Below are 24523 nucleotides of genomic sequence, written 5' to 3'. Positions count from 1 at the left end.
CCCAAGCTTTCAAACAAACAAGTAAACAAAAGCCTTTTAGATTTAAAGGGGGGGGGTGGAAATCAGTGGGATTTTTACCCTGGCAATGCCCCCAAGCTGTGAAAAGCTGCTTTAGGAATCAGTCACATCGGGGTTGGAGGAATCCTAACCAAAGATTAGTGTGAGAATTACATAATAAAACCGATTTCGATGCAGAACTTCACTCAGCTGGGCTCACACCATTCCCACCCAGGGAATCCTGAGCAGGAATGGCGATGGGAGCAAAGAGGAAGATCAGACCAAATCTGCAAGAGTGGAGATGATTTTGTGATGCTGCTACTGCTAGAAATAAAGTAGAATGATGAGTTGGCAGCACCCATTGATCCCTGTAGCTTTGGAATACAAGCAGGAGCAGGGACAAAGGGGTTGTTGACTTCTGAAATAAAAAGGGGGAAGGGTTTTGCGACACCCAGGTTTTGTTTAACTCCAGAGAGGTACAGAGGCTTCCATAGAAACAGCAAGGGATGTTTTCCCCCCCTCCCTAGTTATTAGATGTACAACAGCAGCGAGCTAAAAAACAGACCCAAACCACATAATTGGCTCCATCCTCTTCCCAAGAGGATGGTCAGAAATCCACAAAGCTGATGAAGGCAAAGCTCAAAGCTCCCCAGCAGTCAGATCTAGAGCTGCAACCCTGGGCTTTCTCCACTGCTATGGAGGAGGGTCTTTGGAAAGGTCTTAGGGATCTTCTTACGAGCAAGAGAAAGCAGCATCCAGCTCCTGTGGAAAATGCTGGCAAAGCTGAAGGAGCTTCACGGGTTGAACGTCCTCATGGTGGGTTGGAGGATATTTGGACAGCTAGAAGCTAAACCAAACCTTCTAGCGCAGCCCTTCTTTTCTATGGGATGAGAATGAGCCTTGATGGTTTGGGAGAGCTCTTCCCTCCTGAGGACAGAGTATTCTCTGGAATAAGACTGTACTTGATGAAAACAAAATCCCCTAAGCAAAGCTAAGGTGAGTCCCTTTGGGATGCTGTCAGGACACGTGGATGAGCAGATCCAGTCTTCCCTCCTGCAGCCCGGCACATGGCTGCCTCACCAGTAATCCTCACAGCCAGGCAGATGGCATTGTTCAAATTCATCTTTTTTGGCTAGGCATGTTTTTAAATCTCTCCAATCCCATCTCTTCATTTCTGCCCCGTCGGCATCACCAGGGCAGCCCGATCCTTTCTAGTACGTACCAAGGCAGCAGCTCTGCGTGATCCCTAAACAACAACAAAAACAGCATCCTTGAAGCACAGGGGCATTGATCAGCTGAGCTGTCAACTGTGCCAAAACCAGCTCCTTCACCTCTCCAGGAGCTGGATTCACCCTTCTGCCCCAGCTAACCTAGGCTGAACCCCAAAGCCAGGCACAGCTCACACTGGTCAGGCTGGGAGTGCGATGACCACTCAAATCCCTGCAGGGACAGGGGGACAGCAGCAGATTTCCAGGTGCTTCTTTCACCCCCAAAGTTCTTATCTGCTTCCTCCCACAGTGCGAGAGGTGCTGGGGCATCAGTGAAGCTAATCCGCAGTGAGCTCACAGATGTGTGAGCAGCAGGAGGTGTGCCAGAGAATAGCTCCAGGCCTGCACTGGGGATGCAGGGGATGCCGGGACAGCAGCGTGGATGGGTCTGCCGTGCCATCACTGCGGGCTCACTTCGGTCCTTCCCCCTCCCAGCTGCCCAGAGGTCCCTGCCAGGCTCCTGCCATGCCCACAGGCACTGGGGTGATGCAAACAGCACATGATGGGCGGGAGATGTTTCTAGCACAGGTTTCCTGCTGGAGCCCTTCTCCTTCCTCCCACCCATTCCAGCTGCAGACCCAAGAAGCTGAGCATGACCAGAGCAAGGGGCAGCTACCTCCACCCTGGAGACACACAGGTCTTAACCCAAAGACACCCCCCACTCACCTCCCTTGCACCCTCGAGTACTGCCCTCCATAGTAGCCTTCCCACTGGGCCAGCCCTCCCCAGGCTTGGAAGGGGCCCTGGTATCCCCCACGGCCGGTGATGCTGTTGCCTGACGTGTTGGTCCTCTTGGGCAGCACCTGGAAGGCAAAGGGTGGCTCAGTCAGTGCCAATGTTCAGCACAGCCCCATGCACATGGAGCTGGGAGAGATGCATGCAGCACCCAAGGGTGCTGCTTACCTTAATGACACGGCCTTTGAACAAGCTCTCGTCCAGCTCCATTGCAGCCTTCATAGAGCTCTTCTCTTCAAACTCAATGTAGGCATACCTGCAAGGGGATGGGGTGAGCAGAGCCCCAGGGATACCCTGCTGCTCCCAAAAGATGGGGAGCACAGGGCAGCACCCTGGAGACCTCGACCCCAGCAGCGCACAGCACTGACCCTTTGGGATGCCCCGAGAACTTGTCGCAGAGGATGGTGACTCTGTTGATCTCCCCGCAGCTGCTGAAGTAAACCTCCAGCTCTTCTGCCGTGGCCTCATAATCCACCTGCAAGGTCAGTCTCAACCCCTCCGGTGCCACCAGCCAGCTCCCCATAGCCCGTGGGTCTGCATTCACACACCATCACTGAGACTAAGGACCCAGCTGACCCCTCTCGCACCATCTCCTGAGGTTCAAAAAGCCCCTTCCAGGTGAATGCTCCAGCCTGGAAACCCAAACCCAAGAGAGAGCCCCCCTGGCTTTGAGGGCACAAGCAACATCACAAACCCAGCAGCTTCCAGCAGGATATTCTGGGGAGCTGACACTCACAACAGATAATCTGCAAGTGGTTGAAAAATCACAAGCAGATGCTGAGCCACATTCCCAGTATGGGCTGGGCAGAGGAGAAGCATTTGGGATGGGACCAGCCAGCCTTCAGTGTGGGCTGGATGGGCCCCTGTGTGAGGGATCTCGGACATACGTCCAACTGCACCAGGAGCAGGGAAGATGGGTTCTGCTCCAGGGTCTCCCACTTACGTTGCCTACATAGATGGATCGTTGGTCAGCCTCTGTCTTGTCATTGATTTTCCTTGAGAAGAGACCTGCAGAGACAGGGGTTGCTTTGTCCTGCTGGAGGAGGTCTGCTACCAGCACAGCCATCACGGGGCTGTCACACTGCAAAGCTCCTCAGGTGCCCAGTCACATCCAGGCATATCAAATCCCCACACTGCTGCCTCTGCCTCCTCCTCCTCCATCCCCTTGCCTCCTTTCTCTTCAGAAAACAACCCACACCACAGGGTAACTGCTCTATTGAGGCTGTTGGTGCTAAAGCCAATTAATTAACTGAATTAAATGTAATTAATTTACTGCACCTTGGCCCGCACAGGTAGGAGGTAAGAGTGGATGTAACCTGCATTAGCGCCATACCTGGAACCCCATCCCTCATCTACCTTATATGTCCAGCCCCAGGCTGCCCAGAGAGGCAGAGCCACATGCTCTGGCTTCAGCCGCCACCCTGTGCCCCAGCATTGTCCCTGGGAGGACAGCAGCACCCAGGGACAGCTCGTACCTGCCTCCAAGTTCCCAGCAAAGCCGCTCTCAGCTTCCATCTGCAGCTCCCTCATCCACTTAGCCTCTTTCTCCATCTCCCGCACTCTGGCTTTGATGGCCTCCAGCTCCTGAAACCCCAACCAAGACTTGGATGAGCAGGGCATGGGGAAGGGACACTCTGACCCTGCTCTTCACTCTGTGCTGTACAACATGCACCTCCACCCGCAGTGCCCTCACAGGCTGGGGACAAGGGTGGGCTGGGTACCACAGCCTGTCCCACAAAAGGGGAGTTCATCTCCCAGCTCCACTAGGGACTAAAAACACGGAGAAGTATTTCCTTTCCCATGCTTGCAAAGCAGCATGTGCTGCAGCAGAGGTGCCAGAGGGAGCGGAGATTTAAGCAAGTGAAGAACAGGAGCCATTTACTCTTGCTCCCCCAGGAAGACATCTCAGCAGTGAAAGCTAAACAGCAGGAGAATGACAATTCAATCTCCAGCTTCTCAGCTCAGGGATTTTAACATCAGGGGCCCAAGACTCTAAATTTTTGGAAGTGATAGAACAGAGGTGTGGAAAGCTTCCCATTTCCTTAGAGAAACTGGTAAAACTGACTCCACGCTCAGTCAGGTACTCACTGGGTTCTGCACAGCCACCTCCTTTGTGCTGTCCCCCTCCAGGTGGCTTGAGTCTGAGCTGTCATTTGCAGCCTTCTGCAGAGCTGCCATCTCTGCCACATCCAAGGATGCCTCCATTGCTGCCAGGAACAGTGGGTCCTGCCACCAGATCCCTGAAGTGTCCAGGAAGAGAGGACTGGGCAGGAAGAGAGGCAAAAAGCCATTTAATGTAGAACTAAAGCAGAACACCAGCTGTGCAAGGGCTTTATGGGTGCTTCCAGCCAAACGATGAAGAGGTGCCACCAAAGCAGTTTGCTTTCAGTGCTGCAGGCAGGCTTGCAGCAAGACCCCAGCACTACAGGAGTGAGGGCTACTGGAAGGTATCCAGTTCGTACTGAGCCACTTCCCAACTCAGGAAAGCTGCAGAGGGGAACAGGAAGCACCTCTCCCTGAATGAAAACAGATAAGCAGGCACAGGCCAGCAGGAAAGGGGAAGAGGAGGCAGGACCTGCACCAGCACAGAGCTCCCAGCACGGGAGGGAGCCGCGCCTCACTCAAAGGCAAACCCGTGCCCTTCCAGCCCTGTGCTCCCGGTTTGAGCTCGCAGTGGGTTAACCTCTCCCACCTGCGAGCAGGAAGCTGACCCATGCTCCAGCCCCCAGAGCCTCAGCGCCTGCCACAGATCTGGGCCCCATCCCGGCCTCCTCGACCTCCCCCCAGCCCCCCCGGGACCCCGAGCATCCCGCGCTACCTCCGCGGCGCGCCGTCACGTGAGGATCTCCCGCTACCACATGCGGATCTCCCGCGCAGCACTTCTTTCTCACATCAACTACCAATCAGGGCAGGGCACGTCGCCAGGCCCCGCCCCTTGCCGGCTGGGCGGGAGAGGCGGCTCTGCCCAGTCGTGATCCTGGGTCCGCGGGTTCGAGCCCTGGGGACGGCAGCAGGCACGCGCGAGTAGGGAAATGCATACCCTCCGGTCTTGGGGCTCCCCCCGATCCTCCTTGTTCACCCACCCCGCTGGTGGTGCTGGGGACCGCAGCCAGCTCTCCAGCACAGTGCGAGCAGTAGGGCACCCCAAAAGGGTACAGCATCTACTGCAGGAAGGGAACATCCCTTTGGGTTCCCTGGGGACAACCCTGAATGCCCCCCGCCATGGACACCCCTCCTCAAGACTGGACACTGGGCAGTGACCGATCCCATAGCTACAATGAACCCCTCCCCCAGGGTTAGGGGCAGAGGGCGCTGCCACTGTGAGGGCACCCAGCACAAGTCAAGGCTTTGATTGATATTAAATTGTCTTTATTACACAGATACAGAGTTAAGAACAGACATAACCTGAATCATAAAGTTTACATCTTTCACAGGTCAAACATACAGTACACTTAGAGAAAGCGGGAAACAGCAAGGGGCGGGGGGAGAGGGGGAGGGACAGCATGCCGAAGGAAAGTCCTACCACATCATCTCTCTGGGCTGGACCCCAAAACCCCCCAAAACCCCCCAAAACCCACGCGTCGGGGCTGGTTTCCAGCCCCCTGGCACCCCCCCTGCCCCGGTATCCCCATCCCCAGGGCTGGCAGGGTCACACAGGCAGGGCATGGGAGCAGGAAAGCCATGAGTAAGGGGGGACGGCAGCACAACACCTCCCTCCTGGGGCTATGGCATTCAGTGGCATCAGAGGATCCCCTGGGAGTGCCACCAAGGCACCCAGGTCCTGGGACCTGGTCCACAGTGCCTGGGACCTAATAACAACGTGGCATCTTGTTCCCAACCTCAAACCCACCAGGAGCCAGAGTAGTGCCCCAAAGAGAAGAGAGGACCCCATCGGGCCCTAGAGGAGGAGGGCATGGAGAAGCTGCAGGGAGTTATAGGGGGCTCTGGCAGTGATGGAGCAGAGCCCAGGCAGGTGTGGGACCCTGCTCTAGGGTGCCCAGCCTTGCTGGGAAGCGGCACTTTGGTTTCACCATGATTTCAGGTTGGGAACGCGAGGAAGAAGCTGGAGAGACCCTCGCCTGCTGGAGCCACATCACTCCTGCCACCTCCTCCAGCACGGTGCCGCACCCAGCATCCTGGGGTCTGCCTCCCCATGAGGACCAAGACCTCTATCCCCACACCACCAACACTGTCCCCAAGCCGCGATGGCGGGGAGGAAACTAAGAAGCGGATCTATGGGTGGCCACAGGGACGTGATCCAGCAGACGACTATGCCCGGCCACCCCAACCCCCATGTCCCCAAACTACCCTACAGCCACCGGGGTGTCCCTATTCCCAGCTATGCTCATCCCTCTACCACCTCCCACATCCCATAGAATCACCAAAGAACATGGCTTGGGCATGGCACAGGGCACAGATCCCCTGGCCCCCCACATGCCCCAACACCATTTTGGAGCAAAACCCCACAGAAGCTCCGGCCAGCATCTCCCCAGCGCCGCAGCCACATCACTGCGAGGGATGTGGCTAAAAACTAATGTTTTTGGGAAATATTACACTTTAAAGCTGTTGTTCTGGTTTGGACATCTGCTAGTGCCGCCCGTCACTGCCCATCCCATCCCTCCCTCGGCTTTTGGTTTCAATGCAAGGTTCTGTTGGGTATTTTTACTACTAAAAAACAACAACAACAAAAAAGAAATTATAATTAAAGAAAAGAAAGCAAACCAGAAGGGGGTGGAAACGAGAGCATTCCCAATGGAAATTCCCTATGGAAATGCTCTTGTCCACAGTTTCCCGGCGAGGCGGAGGTAGAGAGGCAGAGCCCCGGCACGGAGCGGGACTGGGGGCACATGGGGACACGCATGGTGGAAAGGGCAGTGATGGGATGGACACCCGGGAGAGCAGGCGGCCCCGCAGCAGGCGCATCTGCAATACTCTTATATATTACCTCTTCTCAGGAAACGTAAGAAAAATAGACAATATTACATATGTCACACCATAAATAAAGTGAACAGTCACTCGAGGGGCAACCCGGGAAAGCTCCCAGCCTTGGGGTGCACAGAAACCACCCCGGGGGGATGCACCGAGACCTTGGAGTGCACAGAAACCACTGCAGGGATGCACTGAGACCTTGGGGTGCACAGAAACCACTGCAGGGATGCACTGAGACCTTGAGGTGCACAGAACCCCCTTGCGGGGATGCACCAAGGTCTCAGGGTGCACAGAAACCACCCTAGCGAATGCACTGAGACTTTGGGGTGCACGGAACCCTTCATGAATCAAGACCTCGAGGTGCACTGAAACCTTGGGGCGCACAGAAACCTACAGCAGGGCTCGGTGCTGGTTGCACAGGTCCGGTAACATCACCTTGGTGGTGCCCCATGCGCCAAGCTCTGCTGCAGTGGCATGGCATGTCACTGGCCCCTGTGTGACTGGCAACACAACCAACCCGGCCCCAAGCCCTTCCCTCCTCTTCCTCCCCTACAGAAAACACACAGGATGGTTTTTGCAAATGCGGAAAAACTACATCTCCTACGGAGCACACGACTGCTGCTCGCCTCCGGCCAGCCTCGCTCCCCCACGCCACAGCCTCCAGCGCGTTCTCATCATCCTTTATTTGGCAAATGTCTCTTATTATTATCACTATCGTCATTATTATTATTATCATCATCATCATCATCTTTTTGGACCTCTGCAAAACACTATTTACATTCACATTAGCGTACAGCACTCCTGCCCCGCGCGGGGCTTCCCTCCTCTCGGAGCCGGGCGACTTTCCGTATTGCACTCCCGTCCTCTGCGCTTTGTACAATGGTGCAAGAAACACACAATAACCGGCATCGTCCTTGGCTGCCTCCTCGGCCGGGAAGGAGGTGGTGCTCGCTTTCCTTTCCTTTCCTTCTTCCTCTTCCAAATCCATGTGAAATAAATCCAATGCGGGGTGTGGGAGCAGCCTGTCAGAACAGGGCAGGGGGTGGGGGGTGGTCCGGCTGCAGGTGACCCCCAACGGCTTCGTGAAGGGAGAAAACCAAAATCTGTCATTTAACCTCTGTTTTTAACTCTTTTTTCCATGGCGGCGGCGGGCAGAGGTAGAGATGTGCCTGCTCTGGCTGCGGTTCTCAGCCATCGTCTCCCTCTCCCGCAGCTCGGGGACTTGGTTTGCTTTAAAAACACCCTTTTTTTTTTGCTTTATTTGAATGGAAACTCTGTAAAGCCCCAGGGGCGCGTCCATCCAGCCTTGCAGGGAGGGGAAGGGAGCGACGACAGAACGAAACGAACTTTGGCAGTGGAGAGACGTTTGGATCTTCCTTGGTTTTGGATTTCCTTTGGAGCAGAGGTGAGTCTGGTCTGTTCTTGGCTAGCTAGCAAGGTAGTTACAGGTGAGCGTCCGTCGCGCGGCTTGACTTGGCGTCATCTGGTTTTTGGATTTTTCTTTTTTTTTTTATCCTTTTTTACAATTTCTTACTTAAAGCCAAAGAGTCCGACGTTTTCTTTTTTATTTCTTTATTTTTTTTTACCAAAAAAAAAAAAAAAAACAAAAGAAAAAAACCGAAAAAGGGGTTAAAAAAAAAAGTGAGAGAGAGATGAAGAAAAGAAGTTTCTTTTCTTCTGCAAGCGAGCCCCTTGGCAGTGCCAGTATGGGCCAGAACCAAGCTGGCCTCTCCCCATGTCACTGCATGGCAAGGCTGCAGCCACATCCCTCATCCAGAAAGAAAAAATAGGACAAAACCCCCCCAAACCAACAAAAATACCCAAACCACAATCCCCCAACTGATAGAAAACCAACCAAAAAAAGCCAAAACAAAGACTGAAGAGAGAACAGAGAAGCCCAGCATTTGCCTTAACTCCGCTTAAAGCCCAGTTTGAGGATCCGTGAGGATTATTTGTGAAGAGCTAGAGAGGTCATTTTGGAGGTCACACAAGTCAGGTAGCTGAAGAAATTGCATCGCGTGCAGTCTGTGTCTTTTGGAGAGTGGTGGTAGCAGCGGCAGTCCGAGAGTGGCTCAGTGGGATGCGCTCTCCAGCAGAGCCAGGGTGGCTGGTGTGCTGGCACAGGAAGCAGCCACCGAGCCCATCTCGCTGGGGCTGCTGGTGATGGTGGCCACCCCATCGGGCTGCCCTGGACCTGGTGGCAGCCCCACACCAGCAGTGGGGGCAGCAGGGGCCGGCAGCCCTTGCAGAGTCTGCCCGCAGACATGGTGGTGCTTCTCCCAATCCTTGTGCTGGCAGAAGGAGCCGCAGTAGCGAGCGGTGTTGCAGCCGCTGCAGGTCTCGCTCGCTTTGCGCCCGCAGTTCCAGCAGCTCTGCAGGGATGCAAAGTTAAACCTCAGACCTGGATTGTGCACCCACATCCCAGTCCATGCACCTCCAGCCTGGACCATGTATCTGCATCCTGGACCATGCACATCATGCCGGCCTGCGCATCCCCATCCTGGACCCTGAACCCCAACCATCATGGACCATGCATCCCCATCCTGGACCATGCATCCCCATCCTGGACCCTGAACCCCATCCATCATGGACCATGTATCCCCATCCTGGACCATGCATCCCCATCCTGGACCCTGAACCCCATCCATCATGGACCATGCATCCCCATCCTGGACCATGCATCCCCACCCTGGACCCTGAACCCCATCCATCATGGACCAGGCATCTGCATCCTGAACCATGCATCCCCATCCTGGACCATATACATCATCCTGGACCATGCATTTGCATCCCAGACCATACATATCATCCTGGCCTGTGCATCCCCATCCTGGACCATGCATTCCATTATGGACCATGTACCCATATGCCAGACCATGCATCCCCATCCTGGACCACACACTCCCACCCCAGACCATGCACATCATCTTGGACCACACATCCCCATCCTGGACCGTATACACCATCCTGGACAATATATCTGCATCCCAGACCATGCACATCATCCTGGACCACGCATCCTCATCCTGGTACCTGCGTCCCCATCCTGGACAATGCATCCCACCCCATGGTGTTGCCGCAGCCCTCCCTTGCATGCAGAGATGCTGCAAAACTTGGCTGCAGAAGGAGCAGGTCCCCCATGCTGCCACCAACCCTGTCCCCCCCCAGCTCGCCCCTGCCAGCCCCCACCTCGCTGGAGTCCTCCTGCTGATTGATGACGGTGAGGGCATCCTCGGAAGCCTGGCGCTTGGCCTCGGCCAGGGCTCGCTCCATCTTGGCTCGCTCCGTCGTGATCAGTTCGTGGGCTTTCCGCTCGGCATCCGACACGGCCTTCTGCAGCTCCGACATGGCCTGACGCTTCACCTCGTTCACGGCTTCTTCTGGAAGGAAGGCAGCCGAGCATGGCACGGGGTGTGCCGGTACCCCAGCCCCGGCTCTGCAGCAGCGCCATGGGGGGCTGCAAGCATCCACCTCCCACCACGAACCCACCCCAAGCCCCTCCAGCACCACAGGCACCCCAGTGCAGCACAGGGAGCGTATGGGGCAGAGACCCCACCAGCTTGGCACACCGATGAATGCTGCTGCCTGCCCTGCACTCACCAGCCTTCCTCCAGATCTCCTCCGGCATGTACCCGGAGAGGGGCCGAGGTGTGAACTCCCGGTGAGCATCTGCGAAGGAGAAGGGGCAGTGTCATGAGGAGATGCTGTCCTCCTCAAACCCACCCTCCAGCAGTGCCAGACCGCCATAGGAACTGTACAGGCACCCCGGAGAGGGGCGCAGCCCCCCTGAACGCACCCCACTGCCCCAGGGGTCAATACCTAACTGGGGTGCCTCGGAGGCGGAGGAGCTGTTGTGGGGCCGGGCAGAGGGGGGGCTGCCCTTCTTCATGTCCTCGGCATCGCTGTAGCGCCGGATCCAGTGGTTGAGCTCCTCGCGGTCGGCCTCCTGGCACCGCCGCAGCACCGTCAGCGACCGGCGCGTCTTCTCCACCATGTCCATGATGCAGTTCAGCAGCTGCAGGGGAGGGAAACGTCAAGGTGGGGGGGTCCTGCTGCAAGCAGTTGGGGGGCTGCGGTGAGCAGCGCTGGAGGAGGGGATTCAGGCTATGCCAGGCTGTGCCAACACTGGGTACCACTCTGGCTGTGGGAAGCAGAGGATGCTCAGGAGTAAAGCCCTGGGGGGAACGCAGTGGGGATAGAAGGCAAAAGGAGGGGAGGCAAAGCACACACATCAGCCCTGCAGGAGGCTGGGGGGGACACTACATACATTGTTGAGGTGTTTCCACTCCTCTGCCCATTCCCGGTCGGTTAGCCGGTGGTCAATCACCTCCTCCTGCCGCGTCCCATGCACCGCTGCAAGGCAACCACAAAGCAGGGGTCAGCCCCCCGCAGCACCCCTCTGTCCCTGGGGACCAGGGGGAGGTCCCCAGCCCCTTGCTTGCCCCCCCAAGCCCTGGGGGATGCCAGCACTCACCGGTGGGCCGCTGGCGCTCGCGGAGCTCCCGTGGGTCGGGGTGCCGGTAGACATCACGGTAGTGATGCGCCATGGCCATGTCCTCCAGACGGTAGTGCTGGGGCAAGGGGGGAGCGGCCGGAGGGTGCCCCAGCCCGTTGGGAGGGTGGCTCAGCCCGTTGCTGGGGCTGTAGCGCTGCGCTGGGCTCATGGTGCACGGCCGCTTGCTGAGGTGCTCGGGGTGCAGAGGGTCTCGGTCCAAACCGTTCTCTTTGGTCCTGGGTGGAAAGGAGGAGGTTGGTCCCTGCTGGGTACTGGTGGCAGGGATGCGTCTATGGAAAAACACCCCACGCGTCCCCCTGGCTTGTACCTGTCTGGCGTCCTCCTCTTGCCGCTCTCGCCCACCTCCAGCAGCAGCTCGGAGGAGTCGATGGGAGAGGAGGCATTGGCGTCCAGCAGCAGCTGCTCGTGCTGTGCCAGGTACTGGGCCGGGGTCTGCTTGGCCATGCGGGCGCAGTGCAGCAGCTCCCGCTGCAGCAGCGGCAGGTTGGCCTGTGAGGGGATGGAGAGTCTGGTCCATGGTCCCGTAGACCCTCCCCAGCCCTGCACCCCACTGCTCAGAACCCCACACTGCAGCAAGTGGGGTCCCGCTCACCATGCCCAGTTGGGATCCCACTCACTGCAGTGTGCCTGGGCTGCTGGGGGGGACATATGTGGCACAAACCCCACAGGGTTTGGCTGCATGATCCATGGGCACAGCTCCAACAGAACCCTCCTGCATCCTGGCAGGGCTAAAGAGCATCATCCCCTACCCCTATCTCCACAGCTCTCACTCTGGGGAACTGAGCATCCAGGCTGGGGATCACCCAACCCATGTGGTACCCATGGGACATAGGACCAGCTATGAACTCCCCATCCACCATGTCCCCCCCCCAAAGAACTGCAGCCCGTAGGAGCACACAGAGCAGCAGGAATCCAGCAGCACAGATCCTTTCTGCCTGGGCGCTCTGTCTGCCAGCTCTGGGTTTCTCTTTAGGCAGCTGAGCCAGAGCCAAACCCCATCTGTGGGACACGTTAGCGCCTGAGCCGGAGATTGTGCGCTGCGGCAAGACCCCCCCCTTCCCTGGCCGGGGAGGAACAGCCCCACACAGAACCAAGCCAGCCCCAGTCTGGGAAGCATGCCGAGCCCGGCTGGTTGCAGTTAGGATAATGGGAAACATCTGGAGCCTGTGGTGGGAACAGCTGGGAGCAGGGTGCCAGGGCGGCCGCCGCGCACTTGGCAGCTGGACAGCAGGGATGGATCCCAGTCTGCCCCGAGCTATGGGGCCACCAGCACCCACAGGGACCCTGTGAGCCAGGGATGCACCGCCCACTGATCCCACAGACCCCCTGCTCCCGGGCAGGAGGACAAGGGGGGCTCTGCTGTCCCCACAGCCACGTTTTGGCTCTGCTTTGCCCTGCCAGGAGCAAGCGGCTCCAGCAGCACTGCAGGCAGATTCCTGTGGTGAGCACAGACCTCTGCTGCAGGCGGCCGGGGATGCAGAGGTGGAAAAGGGGCTTTTGTTTGCACTTTTTCATTATAATGAGGGACAGGGTTGAACATCTACCGGCAGCGCCGGTGCTGCCAGGCAGCAGGAGCAAGGTGACAGTGCAGAGTCAGTGCGGAATTAAAAGGTAAATACAAAAAAGGGGGATTTTTAATGAATTGCAAATGGTTACCAGCTGGACTGAACCCCTCGCTTTATTGCAAACAGCCCCGGCCTCGTGTGACTCCGCACGTGCAAAGAGCCGGGTGTACGGGGGACGCACACGTGTGCCCAAGAGGACATGGGCAGCCCCACAGGGCCAGCCATGACCTCGAAGCCACCCCCCGAATCCCCTTTGCTGGTGATGCTAACCCCGCATTCCCGCAGCGCCCGGGCTTAGTCACCCACCTTGAGGAAGGGGATGACGAAGGGTCTGAGTGGGAAGTTGGTGGCCTCCTGGAGCTTGGCATGAAACTCCTCGATGGTGAGCGTGGAATTCTGCAGGGACAGCTTAAGCTCAGCACCCCTCTGAAGCTCCCAGGGGGATGCTTTGCTATTTCTCCCCTATTTCAGCTCCTCTGCCATGCCCAAGGGAAAACCATCCTCGAAGGAAAACCATTCTCATGGTTTTCAATGCCAGCAGTAGGGACCCAATCCTGCCCCCTGCACTGCGCTGTGCAGATCCCAGGAGATGCCGCAAAGACAAACCCCATTTTTCCATGATTTCGGTCAATCTAGGACACTGTTTTCCTTTTAGCAGCATCTCCATCCCAAAAGGAAGGTTCAGGATCCCTGCATGGGGCATCACCCCAGGGCCGGCCCCGCGCGCAGTGGACGTACCACGAGCCCCAGGACGAGGGTGCGCACCCGCTCCCCGATCTCGGGGGAGATGTCGTTGCCAAACTGCTGCAGCGTGGTGAGGAAGCGCTTGAGCTTGGAGAGCTGGCGGGCACCACAGGCCGGAGGGAGCTGGTGCGTGGAGAGGGAGGCGGTGGAGGAGGTGGCCGGCCCGTTGCTGAACCCGTTGGGGGTGGATGGGGCCCCGTTCATGGCGGTTGGTGAGTGGCTGCTCCCGTTCATCACTGTGAGGAGAGAGGGGATGGGAGGTCAGAATGGGTGGCTGTGCCTTGGCATCATGGGGATAAGGCTGGCATAGGGGGACCGGAGCATCCTGCTGGGTACCATGGGGATGGCACCCCCCTGGAGGCTTCAGGATGCTACTGCATCCCTAGGGCTGCATCCTGGACTGGTCCCCGGTGCTGTGAGGAGCTATAGGAAGGGATATAAGCTATAGGGAGGCGGTGCATGCCCTTGCACGGCACAGGACTCATCCTGGTCCTCAATGCTCAAGGCAGCCAAGAGAAAGGGTGCTCAGCACCCCGCCAGGAAGAAGTCACAAGCTGCTTCGCACAGCGCCCACCCTGGCTTGCAGCACGCTGGCACCTCCATCCCCACTGCCCAGGCAGGGAGGACGCGAGCTGCCATCCCATGCCAGGGGACGTCCCATTCCATGGCATGCTGCCCCATGCCAGGACACCCAGTGGGGCCATCGGGGGGTGCCCAGCGGCAGTGTGGCTGGCCCCTTGCTGTGTGCCAGCCCTCCATGCAGACCACAGGAGCGCAGACACCCTTCCACAGCCATCACAGGCGCTCGCACGCATCGCCCCATCTCCCGACCGCGCTCAGCACCCGGGCATGCACCCCGCGGCTCCTGGGATCGCACTAACCTTGCGGTGCCGTGGTGCCCGCGCTGCCCTGCCTGCCCTGGCGGGCTCCCGCGCGCTCTAAGGCTTGGGCAGTGTCAGCCGCCCGCTAAAGAGGTGCCGAAAATAACCCCGCGGCCACAACTGCTTTTATTCCCACGACAGGTGTGTTACTAAGTTAGACCCTGCACATGTCCGGGGTTCACATCCCTGTGCCCTGCCAGGGGCTGGCGGGGGGGAGCACACGCTGCCCCAAGCCCCCCTGCACCTCCCCATGGGGGCTACGGCTGCGGCTCGGGTCTCTCATGAGAGCGGATGCTTCATTTTACTTACAAAGACAGACCATCGACCATTTCAAGCAACCATGAAAACGGCCGCGAGGCAGAAACGTCGGAGGGCCAGCGTCTCGATCTGCAAGCAAAATAAAACACGCTATGATGAGAGAGCAGAGGGGGCAGCTCTCGGACAGGGGTCCCCGCAGGGAACAGTCCTCGACGGCGGGTGTATGCATGCCATGGGATGGAGCCGGGTCCCTGCATCCCACCGCAGCCAGAGGGATGCTCGGCAGCCTGACACATTCCCCGCACTTTCGGGCCAGCCCTGCACAGCCCCAGCACAGGGGGTGGTTTGAAACATTTCCCTGAGACCAACAACAATGAAAACACCATTGAGCAGCGGGATGAGCATCAGCGGAGAGGCCACTGGCATCCCTGGCCTTGCATCCTATGCCAAGCTGAACCTGGGAAGCCACATTGGCCACTGGGTTTGAATTAAACAGCAAAACCCCTCAGAGCACAGCCGAGCACAAGCTGATTTCTAACTAGAGAGCATCAGGCCAGGACGGCGGTGGGGCTGTAACAGGGAGCACTGGGGTACAGCACTGGGGTGCGGCGGCTGGCAGGGTGCTGCAGCTCTGGGGGTTGCTTTAGAGGGGTTTTCTCCCTGCAGGGGTTTTAAGCATGAAGCAGCTACAACCTGGTCTAGTGTGAGGTGTCCCTGCCTGTGGCAGGGGTTTGAACTAGATGATCTTAAAGTCCTTTCCAACCCAAACCATGTTCTGATTCTATGAGCAAAACACTTGTGCATGCCCAGGACACGTCTCAGCAGAGCAGGAGCAACTGCTCGCGATGGCCACCACCATTCCTGCCAGCGGACCAGCCTTGGCCCCTGCCTGCCCGGATCCCTGTGTGTGCTTTGTCCATCCATGTGCTAGGACAGCCACACCAGCACCAGGACAATGCCCGATGCAAGCCCTACAGGCATGAGCCCACGTGCCACTGGTGCAGCCAGCCTGTTGGGGCTCCCCCAGTTCAGTGATGCTGCAGAGACCGAGGATTCAGACTTTGAATCCCCACTGAGGGCCCTGATGCCACCACGCCATTCCTGCCGCTGCGGCTGGCCCTGGCACTGCCCTGCCATTGCCTGGTGCCACGTGGGGACAGGACCTGCAACGGGGCCAGCTCTGACCCGCAGGGACTTCCCCAGCCCACAGCATCCTCCATCCATGTCTCTGCAGGACAGAACACCTGAGGCCATGCACTGCTCTGTGACCATGTGGCAGGAGACCAGGATGTCCCCATCCCCAAACACCTCGCAGGCTACTGCTGGCGATGGGCAGTGTCATGGTGCTCCCCACAGGCACATGCATGAGCAGGGGTGTGCACCCCAAAGACATTCTCCAGTGCAAGGACAGGTAACACCACCCTGCAGCACCGTGCAGGGGTCTGAGGATGCTGCTGGTCCCACGTGCAGCCTGTGACCTGGAGGCGAAGGGAGACGGGCAGCCTCCCTGCCTGGCATCGCATCCCCATGCCCGTCCTGCCAGCAGCCGGGTACTCACTGGTGCTTGGCGTGAAGGAGGGGTGACGTGTAGCTCCCTGCGTGACGGCCGGCGGCGGCGGAGGCATGCTGGGTGGCGTGGACCTGGATTGCGTCTTCACATCGGCCGGCGAGTCGGGCATGGTGGCGGCCCGCGTCTCCGCGTTATCTGCAGGGAGAGGGCACAGCGTGGTGAGCAGGCTGTACTGGGTTGGGGGCAAAGTGGACCCTCGGGGACCTTGGTCTGGCCTGGGGATCTCTGCTGAACAGTGCAGAATGGCAGCAATCCTTGCCCTTGGCATAGGTCAGGCAGTGGGGATGGTGCCTGGTGTCCTGTGCGCCTGCAGGACGTTGGGATGGTGATGCATGTGGATCCTGTGCATCCACACTATAGTGGGGATGGTGGCCTCTGCCCACTGCGGATGCAGGGGACAGGGCAGGACATGACTCTATCCCTGCAGCACCAGCTCTACCCCGCATACAGGGCACACAAGCAGCGTGTGTGCCTCTGCAAAGCCACCACTGTCACATCCCGGCACCCTCCTGCTGGTGATTACCTGCCCACGTCTGGGGAATCCCCACTAATCCCTCGCCATCCCGGGCAGCTACACTCAGGGCTGCTGTAATCCCAGGCAGGGATTACGCACAGGCAGTAAATCATGGGTTCCCTATGGGAATATGCCAGCACCGTCCCCTCCGGATGGCCGGTGGCGACGCAGACCCGGTGCAAGGTCTCAGCCCCATGGCTGCCACACTGGGTGATGGTGATGCACAAGTGTGAGCACTTGTGACACAGTGATCTGCCAGTGTGCCTGAGCCCATGCCACCGCTGCCACCAGCCCCAGCCAAAGAAGGAAGAGGCCACCACGGCTGCCCCCCGCGTCCCCGCAGCGCCCCGGCACACTCCCCACCAAGCAAGGCTGATAAACACTAATCTAATATTCATGCTTAATCCACTGCAACTGTTGTGAGATTAATTGAACCCTGTAAGAGCACATTGTCCTGGCTAAATAAAACTGCGGCCTCATCCCAAGCAAGATGTTATCAGGGCTTGTGCCGCAGCCAAAGATGCACACAGAGGAGTGGGAGATGGGAGAGCTGGGAGCAAGGGCCAAAATCTTGGGTGGTCAGCATCGTGGCCCCACAGTATCCTCCCAGTACGGGATCATCCCTCCCTGCCCACAGCGCACCGTAATCCTGCAGATGCTTGGATATTCATGCTCATGTACCCATTTCCTTGCTTCCTTCTCCCACTCCAGCCACAGGAGAAACCCCAAGACCAAGCTGCATCGCTCCCCAACAGTTTCTTTATGAGGCCTGCCAAAATAAATGGTATATTTTGAAAAACACCTTTTATTTTCCTTTTCATGGGAATGCCCATCTCTGGGCAAGGCTCTTCCAAGCCTTTCAGATCCAAGCAGGATCCAGCCTCAACAGCAGAGGATGAGCCAAGGCACAAGGAGGCATTGCAAGATGCTCTTCACATCTACAAGGCTGCAATCACCCATGTGCTCAGCCCAGGGCTCTGGCTCTCCACACAACAGCCACGGGGCATGAGGACAAGCTGCAGCAGCTTGCCTGGGTGAGAGCACCCGCAGCAGCTGCCTCCATGGCTCCAAGCACAGGTTTGGCTCTGCTGCTGCTTGCAGGAAGGGAGGAGGGTCCAGGCTTCAACATGCTCACCCCTGCCTGCATCCCCATCTCTGCCTGCATCCCTGGCACCATCCCTGTTCCCATCTGCACCCCTGGCATTGTCCCTGCCTGCATCCCTGTTCCTGTCTTCATCCCTAGCAGCATCCCTGCCTGCATCCCCATTCTTGTCCCCCTCTCTGTCCAGACGCCATACGCATGCCCACACTGAGAGGAAAACATGGATACACTCATTCTGGCACTGACACGGCTTTTCCACAGCTTCCCATCAGGAGGAAAGTTTCCACGAAGCCTGGCTGTGTTTTTTCTTCTCTTTTCCTTTCTTTTCCTCTGAATCCTAAATTTTCCCTGAGGTGTTTGCAACCCAAACACCACTGTCTGGGCATGGGGATGAGGGGTGCCACCAAATCTGATGGGATTTCTCAATGCCCAAAGCAAACAGAGCCTGGGATATCCACAGGATCTGGCCACTAACCCAGGTTCTTTGTAGGATAGGGCGAGCTCTGTGGTGGGCAAAGAGGGTTTTGGGGGAACGGTGCAGCCTTGTAGCAGCACCTCCAAACAATATTTCCCCAACATGACTCAAACTTCACTGGAATTTTTTTTCCCCTTCTCTCTTTTTTTTTTTTTTTCCTTTTTTTCTCTTCTTTCTTTGGGGTAATTTGTCCCAGCCGCTCGGGGCTGTGTCTGTTTTCCTCCATCTGGTTTCCATTAGGCCTGTGCAGCCCAGATGAATAAGTAATAATGTAAAAAAAAAAAAAGGATTAGTATTTTCTCCTTGGCTGGTGGGAGCGGGTGTCCCCCACCCTGCCTCTCGGGGCCAGCGGATGCCGGACCCCGCACACCCCCGTGCGACCCCGAGCCCCCCATTTGTCACACCAGAGGGTTTAACCCCCAGCACACTGGTCTGGGCATGGCCACCACTGGGGTGGCTGGTAGAGCCTTGGTTTGCCCATGGCACCCAGCCCCATGCTGCCCTGGCAGTGCCACAGGGCTCAGGGTGTGTGACCCCGCTGGGCACTGGCAATCCCTGAGCCGTAGACTTATACAATGGTTTGGGTTGAATGGACCTTAAAGCTCCTCCAGCTCCAACCCCCTGCCACGGGCAGGGACACCTTCCACTAGAGCAGGTTGCTCCAAGCCCCTGTGTCCAGCCTGGCCTTGAACACTGCCAGGGATGGGGCAGCCACAGCTTCTCTGGGCACCCTGTGCCAGCGCCTCAGCACCCTCACAGGGAAGAATTTCCTTATATCCAACCTAAATCTCCCCTGTTTCAATTTAAACCCATCACCCCTTTTTCCATCACTATAGTCCCTGATGAAGGGTCCCTTCTCCAGCACCCTTGTAGCCCCCTTTAGATACTGGAAGGCTGCTATGAGGGTGTCTGCTTGGCTGTGTGCTCCCCAGGGCTGGATATTGGAAAGCACCAGCACATGGCACTGTGCATTTGTGCACACCAGCAGGCACCAATGGACAGCATCACACAGCTGCAGGCTGTGCACCAGACCAGGACTCCAACACAGGACCAGGCTCCCTGTCGTCCCTAGGCAACCTTGGGCAGGGGATAGGGATGTACCAGCCCTAGGATGAGCCTGATGGCTGCAGAGCACCCAGGCTGGCTGATCTCCTCTCCAGCTCAACAGGGATGGGGATGAAGAGGACAGGGAGCTGCCCTGACTGTGGCCATTGGAAAGCTCTGGCTTCCTGCAGCCCTCCTTCTCCCAGGCCAGGTGAAGCTTCCCGGGTGAGGAGAGGGTTAAAAGGGAATTAAAAGACCAGCATCCTTCATGCTCTCCAAATGGCCACAAATGAAATCCAGATGCTGGAGGCGACGTCTCCCGAAGCCAGGCTGCCTGTGAAACAAAGGCAGGCAAGCATTCCTGCTCCTCAGCTGCTGCTGCCACGGGGGCCAAGAACAACTCCCCGATAAGATGGCGAGGGACCGAGCTATCCCAGCTGGAGCATGTCAGGGAAGCGTGCAGTGCCGGCAGCCAGGCAGCAGCACCGGCCACGTGCATGGGCCCAGCAGAGGTGGTGGGAGCTGTAGGACACTGTCATCTCCCTCCTCATCCTGACCCACTGCATCCCCAGGGGTGCAGTGACGATGGGGGTAGGTGGCAGCAGGCTCACCCCCAATTGCTTGCAGAGGGATTGCGAGCAGGACAGCGCTATGGGATGCTGGAGGGATGTGCCTATTCCAGCAGCTACTGGGGGCCCATCACCACTGTGTCACGCATGCACATTTTGGGGAGCCAGGCTAGCAGGGGAAAATCTCAGCACTTGTCTGCATAAATGAAGCCTTTGCAGAGGAAATCCAACTAATTAAACCCTCTGCACAAGATGTAAATGAACTTGGTTTTGGCCAGCTTTAGGCACAGGGAGCTCTTTCTTCTGCGAGGGTGGCAGGACATGGATGTGCCCATTGGCGCCAGGGCCATGCTGACAGCAGGACCCCACTGTGCTCAGATACCTCTGCACCCAACCCTGCCAGACCTCTGGGCGCTGCCTCCACTCCTGCCTGCAGGCTGGGATCCTCACAGGGATGCCCATGACACGAGTGGCACCGGTCTTGCTGTGCTCTGCTCCTCCAGCCAGGGGAACAGTGGCAGCCTGGCCCAGCACGGGTGACAGTGCCATGCCAACCACCCCACGAGTTTGGGCTTTGCCCCCGTGGTTTATTTTGGCTGCTCAGCTGAGCGGGACCTGCCACCCCTTGTCCTCTAGCGGCCCTCAACATGCTAGCCTTTGTCCCCGCCATCCTCACAGAGCTCATGGGCATCCTGGGATGGGTCCCATACTGCTGGCCCAGGCTGGGACGCTCCCCCCCCACAGTACTGAGAGTAAAGTGGGTTTCACCATGGAATCATGGAATACCAGGTTACAAGGGACCTCAAGGACCATCTGGTCCAACCTTTCATCCCGATTTGCTTTGCTTTCCCTGCAGCACCACTGGGACAGCATCCCAGGACATCCAGCACTGCTGCGGGATGTGCCATGGCCAATGCTCCTCACCCAACTCCAGGGCAGCAACTGCCAGCAGGGACCTTGGTGCCTGGTCCCCTTCCATCTCCCCCATTGTGGCAGTGACAGCACAGCTCCACATGGGACACCAACGCAGGACCAGGCTGTCCCACACACCCTGAGCCCAATAAACCCCATTTCTCAAGCCACAACAAGCCACCCAAAGACCCAAACCCGCTGCCTCGCTCGGTGCTGGCAGTGCCAGCCAGCTCTGGCTCATCCCGTGCTGGCATGGCCAGGGTGGATGGGGATGGGTTTGATTTTCCTCAAAACAACAACAACAACAACAAAAGCCAAAAAGCCCTCTCTGTTTTACAAGCCTTCATTTGCTATTGTTTATGTAAACAGGTAAATTGTTTCGTATCTCAATTAAAAACATCTGCCACATAAATGAATACCAATTAACTCATCCTGTTTTTAATTACTCTGTTAATTACACACAGGCAGCAAAAAGGATGGCAGGGGAATAGGGAGAGCATGCTTACAACCCCCCCTTCCCACCTTGCTCTTGGCAAGGATCCGAAATGTGCCCAGATAGTGATGGATTAAGGTGGTTGGTGGATACCGTGGCTCGTGGCCAGCTCTGGCATGGCAGCTCCTTCCTGGCCAGGCCGGCTGCTGTCGGGGTGCCTTGCAGGGGTATTCCCCAGCACCCTCCCAAGAGATGCCCTGTTTCGGAAACCCCGGCTCCCACGGGACACACCAACACCACCTGCATCATCACCCGCGCTGGCAGCGACTACCACACATCCTGGCTGGTTTTCCCAGCATCCAGCACCACGTTTGCTCTCAGAACATGTCCCACGGGAGAGAAACCTCAGGATGCTGCATGGAGAGGGCGGGAGGATGGAGGAGGCTTCACGCAGGCAGCATCCTCATGGACCAAGCGCATCATCGAGGTGCCCCTGGCAGCCCTCCCGCTGCCGAGGGTCAACAGCTCTGCATGGGCACAGCAGCACGGGGTGGATGACACCCTCGAGCCGGGCCAGCAGCAATCGCCGAGGGACCCCAGGCGCTGCCAGCCCCTTGCCCCCCCAGCTGCGGGAAGCTTTCCAAGCGAGCAGATGGGGCAGGGGAGCGGCGGCAGCGAGGGGGAGAGCAGAAAAGGCTATTTTCTCACGCTACATATTTTACAAGTTGAACATTTTGTGCGTTTCAGCCTTGCCTGTAAAAGCATCTCGGGCTCAGCACCGGGACTTGACGTTGGAGCCTGTGAGTCAACAGCGGCCGGCGGCAGCGTGGCCTGCCAGCACAGAGAGGGGATGGGAAATGGGGTCTCCCCCATGCAAAGGGTCAGGCTGGGGGGGTCCCCCTGACCCACTGGTGCTGCAGGAGCAGCAGGATGGCCAATGACCCCCACTGAGCCCCCAACTGGGGGCAAATGCTGCCTGCAGTGTTGTGCCCCTGTGCCACACTGTGCCCTGTCCCACCAGCAGCTCCCGAGGGTGCCCGCACACCCTCCCTGCTCCCCAGCTGCCTTATGCTCCTGGATATTAAGTACACTGGCTAAACACCATGAATAAACAGTGCCATGGCCAGGCTGCAGGCGTGTGGGCAGCTCAGGGCTGAGGCCGATCCCACCAGCAACTTCATCCGGAGCTGCCCCCTGCCTGGGAAACATCCACGTCTCACTGCGAACCCCTTCCCTGGTGCAAGGGATGAGGGTCCATCAATCTGGAAGGGCAACCAACCCACCAACACACTGCCAAAGGAGCACCCCAAAACCAGCCTGATGCCCTCGGATGCAGAGCAGATGCTCTTTGAGGGCAGCAAGAGGGGCTAAAATGCCCCAAGCTGCAAGTTCCGCAGCCACCCAGCCATGTGCTCAGGGATGCTTGTGCCCAGAGGTGGTCCTTGGGGCTGGAGCAGGGACAAGTGGCACAAACAGCCAGGGGACTCGGAGCACTCTGGAGCAGAGAGTGGCTGAGGAAGGGAAAACATCCCTCTCTACATGCCAGTGCCTGCAGGGAGCTCCCTGCGAGGTCCCTGCAGCGTGGGAACGCCGAGGCACCGCCGGCTCCCCAGGGACCCCTGGCTGGATCCTGCCCTGCAGACGCCAGGATGGTAACGGCTCCGAGGGGTGCCAAATCCATCCGTGCATCCCCACAGCCTCCGGGCTGCTGCGTTACTGACTCTTTGTCTGTTTGTTAACCACAGGCTCCATTTCAAGGCGATTTTACCCATGTGAGATTGAATCAAACATCGCATGGAAAAAAAAAAAAATTAATGAGAATTTGGCAAAATAAACAGGAAATCCCTTGGATGTTTTCTGGAAACATTGGTCAGCATCTTCCGAAGGAAAGCTGCGTGCTTGTCAAGGTGGGGTTGCCCCTGGGGAGCCTGAGCACGCTGGGAGGGACGGCACAAAACAAGCTTCAGGATATCTAAAAATAAACCCCAAACTGGGCAATGGCACCAATGCAGTGGTGCCCGGGCAGGGGGGTTTCCTCTGTGCCACCAGCATGTTCTCACCCCATGCTGGCCATGAGGAAGATCCCATCTTGAGGACCCCCCTTGACCTCAGCCTGGAGGGGCACGTTAATCCTGGTCCAGCTTGGAAAGCACAGGTCAGGGCTGCAGCATCCGACCTGCATCCCCTCGGCCCCAGCAGCAGCATTGAAGCCCAGCACTCATGGGCTGTCCTTGCTTCCTTCCAGGGCTCAAGGAGCCCCATTTGGCAGGATCAGGCCCTGATCTGCCCAAATCCTTGTGCACATCGTGACTGTGCTGGTCTGCCCGGGGGCAGGAGCAGCGTTGGTGCCGGTGGTAGGGGCTGGTGTGTGTCCCCGGGGGACACTGCCACCACCTTGGCATGCCTCCGGCAGCCCTGCGCTCCCTGCCTGGCTCACCAGCAATCCACTGACCCCAGCTAAGAGAGATGATAACAGACATTTACGGGGTGCCTCTCCTCCCCACGGATCCTGTGGCACCCCACAGCACCGTGCATCCTTCCCCTGGGCAGCCGCGGGGCAGGGGATGCTGAACTGCCTCCAGACTGCGCCGGGGATTTAAGTCGGCTGCCAGCAGTGAGCGGAGCCGAGATCCCATTTCCCTGGCAAAGCCGGACACCATGCAGCCCAGATCCTGCCTGGGGTTTTCCACACATACAGGCATGGTTCAGAAGCAGAAATCCAGGGAAGGGACACAGGGGATGCCACCAGCTTCGAGCCCCCTCCTCACATGCTGGCTGTGGGCAGCCCACCCCAGACATACCCCCGGTCACAGCCCTGGTAACGACACTCCCAACCTAAAGCAGGGCTGAGCACCAGAGTATCTGTCCATCCTGCACCCTGGAAGTTCCCACTATAAGAAGCAAATCCTGCACCATATGAGGCCTCAAATCTGCCCCCAAAACCCAGCACCCACCCCGTACCGGCACCCAGCGCCACAGCCTCTCCCCCCCAGCCACCTTGGCTTTTCCTC

General features: G+C 58.0%; 2 protein-coding genes across 8 annotated transcripts in view; both read right to left on the bottom strand.

Moving 5' to 3' along the window:
* Positions 1 to 1185: 1185 nt before the first annotated feature.
* Positions 1186 to 7917, bottom strand: PABPN1L (PABPN1 like, cytoplasmic). The gene is made up of 10 exons (XM_030512475.1): positions 7534 to 7917; positions 4901 to 4998; positions 4819 to 4851; positions 4089 to 4263; positions 3476 to 3584; positions 2944 to 3008; positions 2369 to 2475; positions 2169 to 2256; positions 1932 to 2068; positions 1186 to 1243 (listed from the first exon to the last, which is right to left on the bottom strand). Exons 1-10 carry the CDS (start codon positions 7915 to 7917, stop codon positions 1186 to 1188), a joined length of 1254 nt encoding a protein of 417 aa, XP_030368335.1.
* CBFA2T3 (CBFA2/RUNX1 partner transcriptional co-repressor 3) overlaps positions 5353 to 24523 on the bottom strand; it is a 30057-nt gene continuing 10886 nt past the window's right edge. For 3 of the 7 annotated variants that reach the window (XM_030512027.1, XM_030512031.1, XM_030512032.1), the window contains exons 2-11: positions 16452 to 16598; positions 13749 to 13990; positions 13317 to 13406; positions 11753 to 11934; positions 11404 to 11660; positions 11197 to 11282; positions 10749 to 10944; positions 10530 to 10598; positions 10119 to 10309; positions 8443 to 9301 (exon numbers count right to left, since the gene is read on the bottom strand). In XM_030512027.1, coding sequence (XP_030367887.1) covers positions 9002 to 9301; positions 10119 to 10309; positions 10530 to 10598; positions 10749 to 10944; positions 11197 to 11282; positions 11404 to 11660; positions 11753 to 11934; positions 13317 to 13406; positions 13749 to 13990; positions 16452 to 16598 — 1760 coding nt within the window. In that variant the 3' untranslated portion in view covers positions 8443 to 9001. Of the gene's footprint in view, positions 9302 to 10118; positions 10310 to 10529; positions 10599 to 10748; positions 10945 to 11196; positions 11283 to 11403; positions 11661 to 11752; positions 11935 to 13316; positions 13407 to 13748; positions 13991 to 14944; positions 15023 to 16451; positions 16599 to 24523 lie in introns of all 7 variants that reach the window. The other 4 variants (XM_030512029.2, XM_030512030.1, XM_030512026.2 and 1 more) reach the window with 3 other exon arrangements.

This window comes from Strigops habroptila, chromosome Z (assembly GCF_004027225.2).
Source record: "Strigops habroptila isolate Jane chromosome Z, bStrHab1.2.pri, whole genome shotgun sequence".
NCBI lineage: Eukaryota > Metazoa > Chordata > Aves > Psittaciformes > Psittacidae > Strigops > Strigops habroptila.
Note: the sequence above shows the minus strand (reverse complement) of the source record. Positions and strands in the feature narration are given on the sequence as shown.

Coding starts and splice junctions, on each gene's coding strand:
- PABPN1L (XM_030512475.1), bottom strand. CDS start 7,917: ATGGATTTGGAAGAGGAAGAAGGAAAGGAAAGGAAAGCGAGCACCACC. Junction 4,852..4,900: donor GACGTGCCCTGCCCTGATTG/GTAGTTGATGTG, acceptor CGCATGTGGTAG/CGGGAGATCCTCACGTGACG. Junction 2,476..2,943: donor GATCCATCTATGTAGGCAAC/GTAAGTGGGAGA, acceptor CTGACCTTGCAG/GTGGATTATGAGGCCACGGC.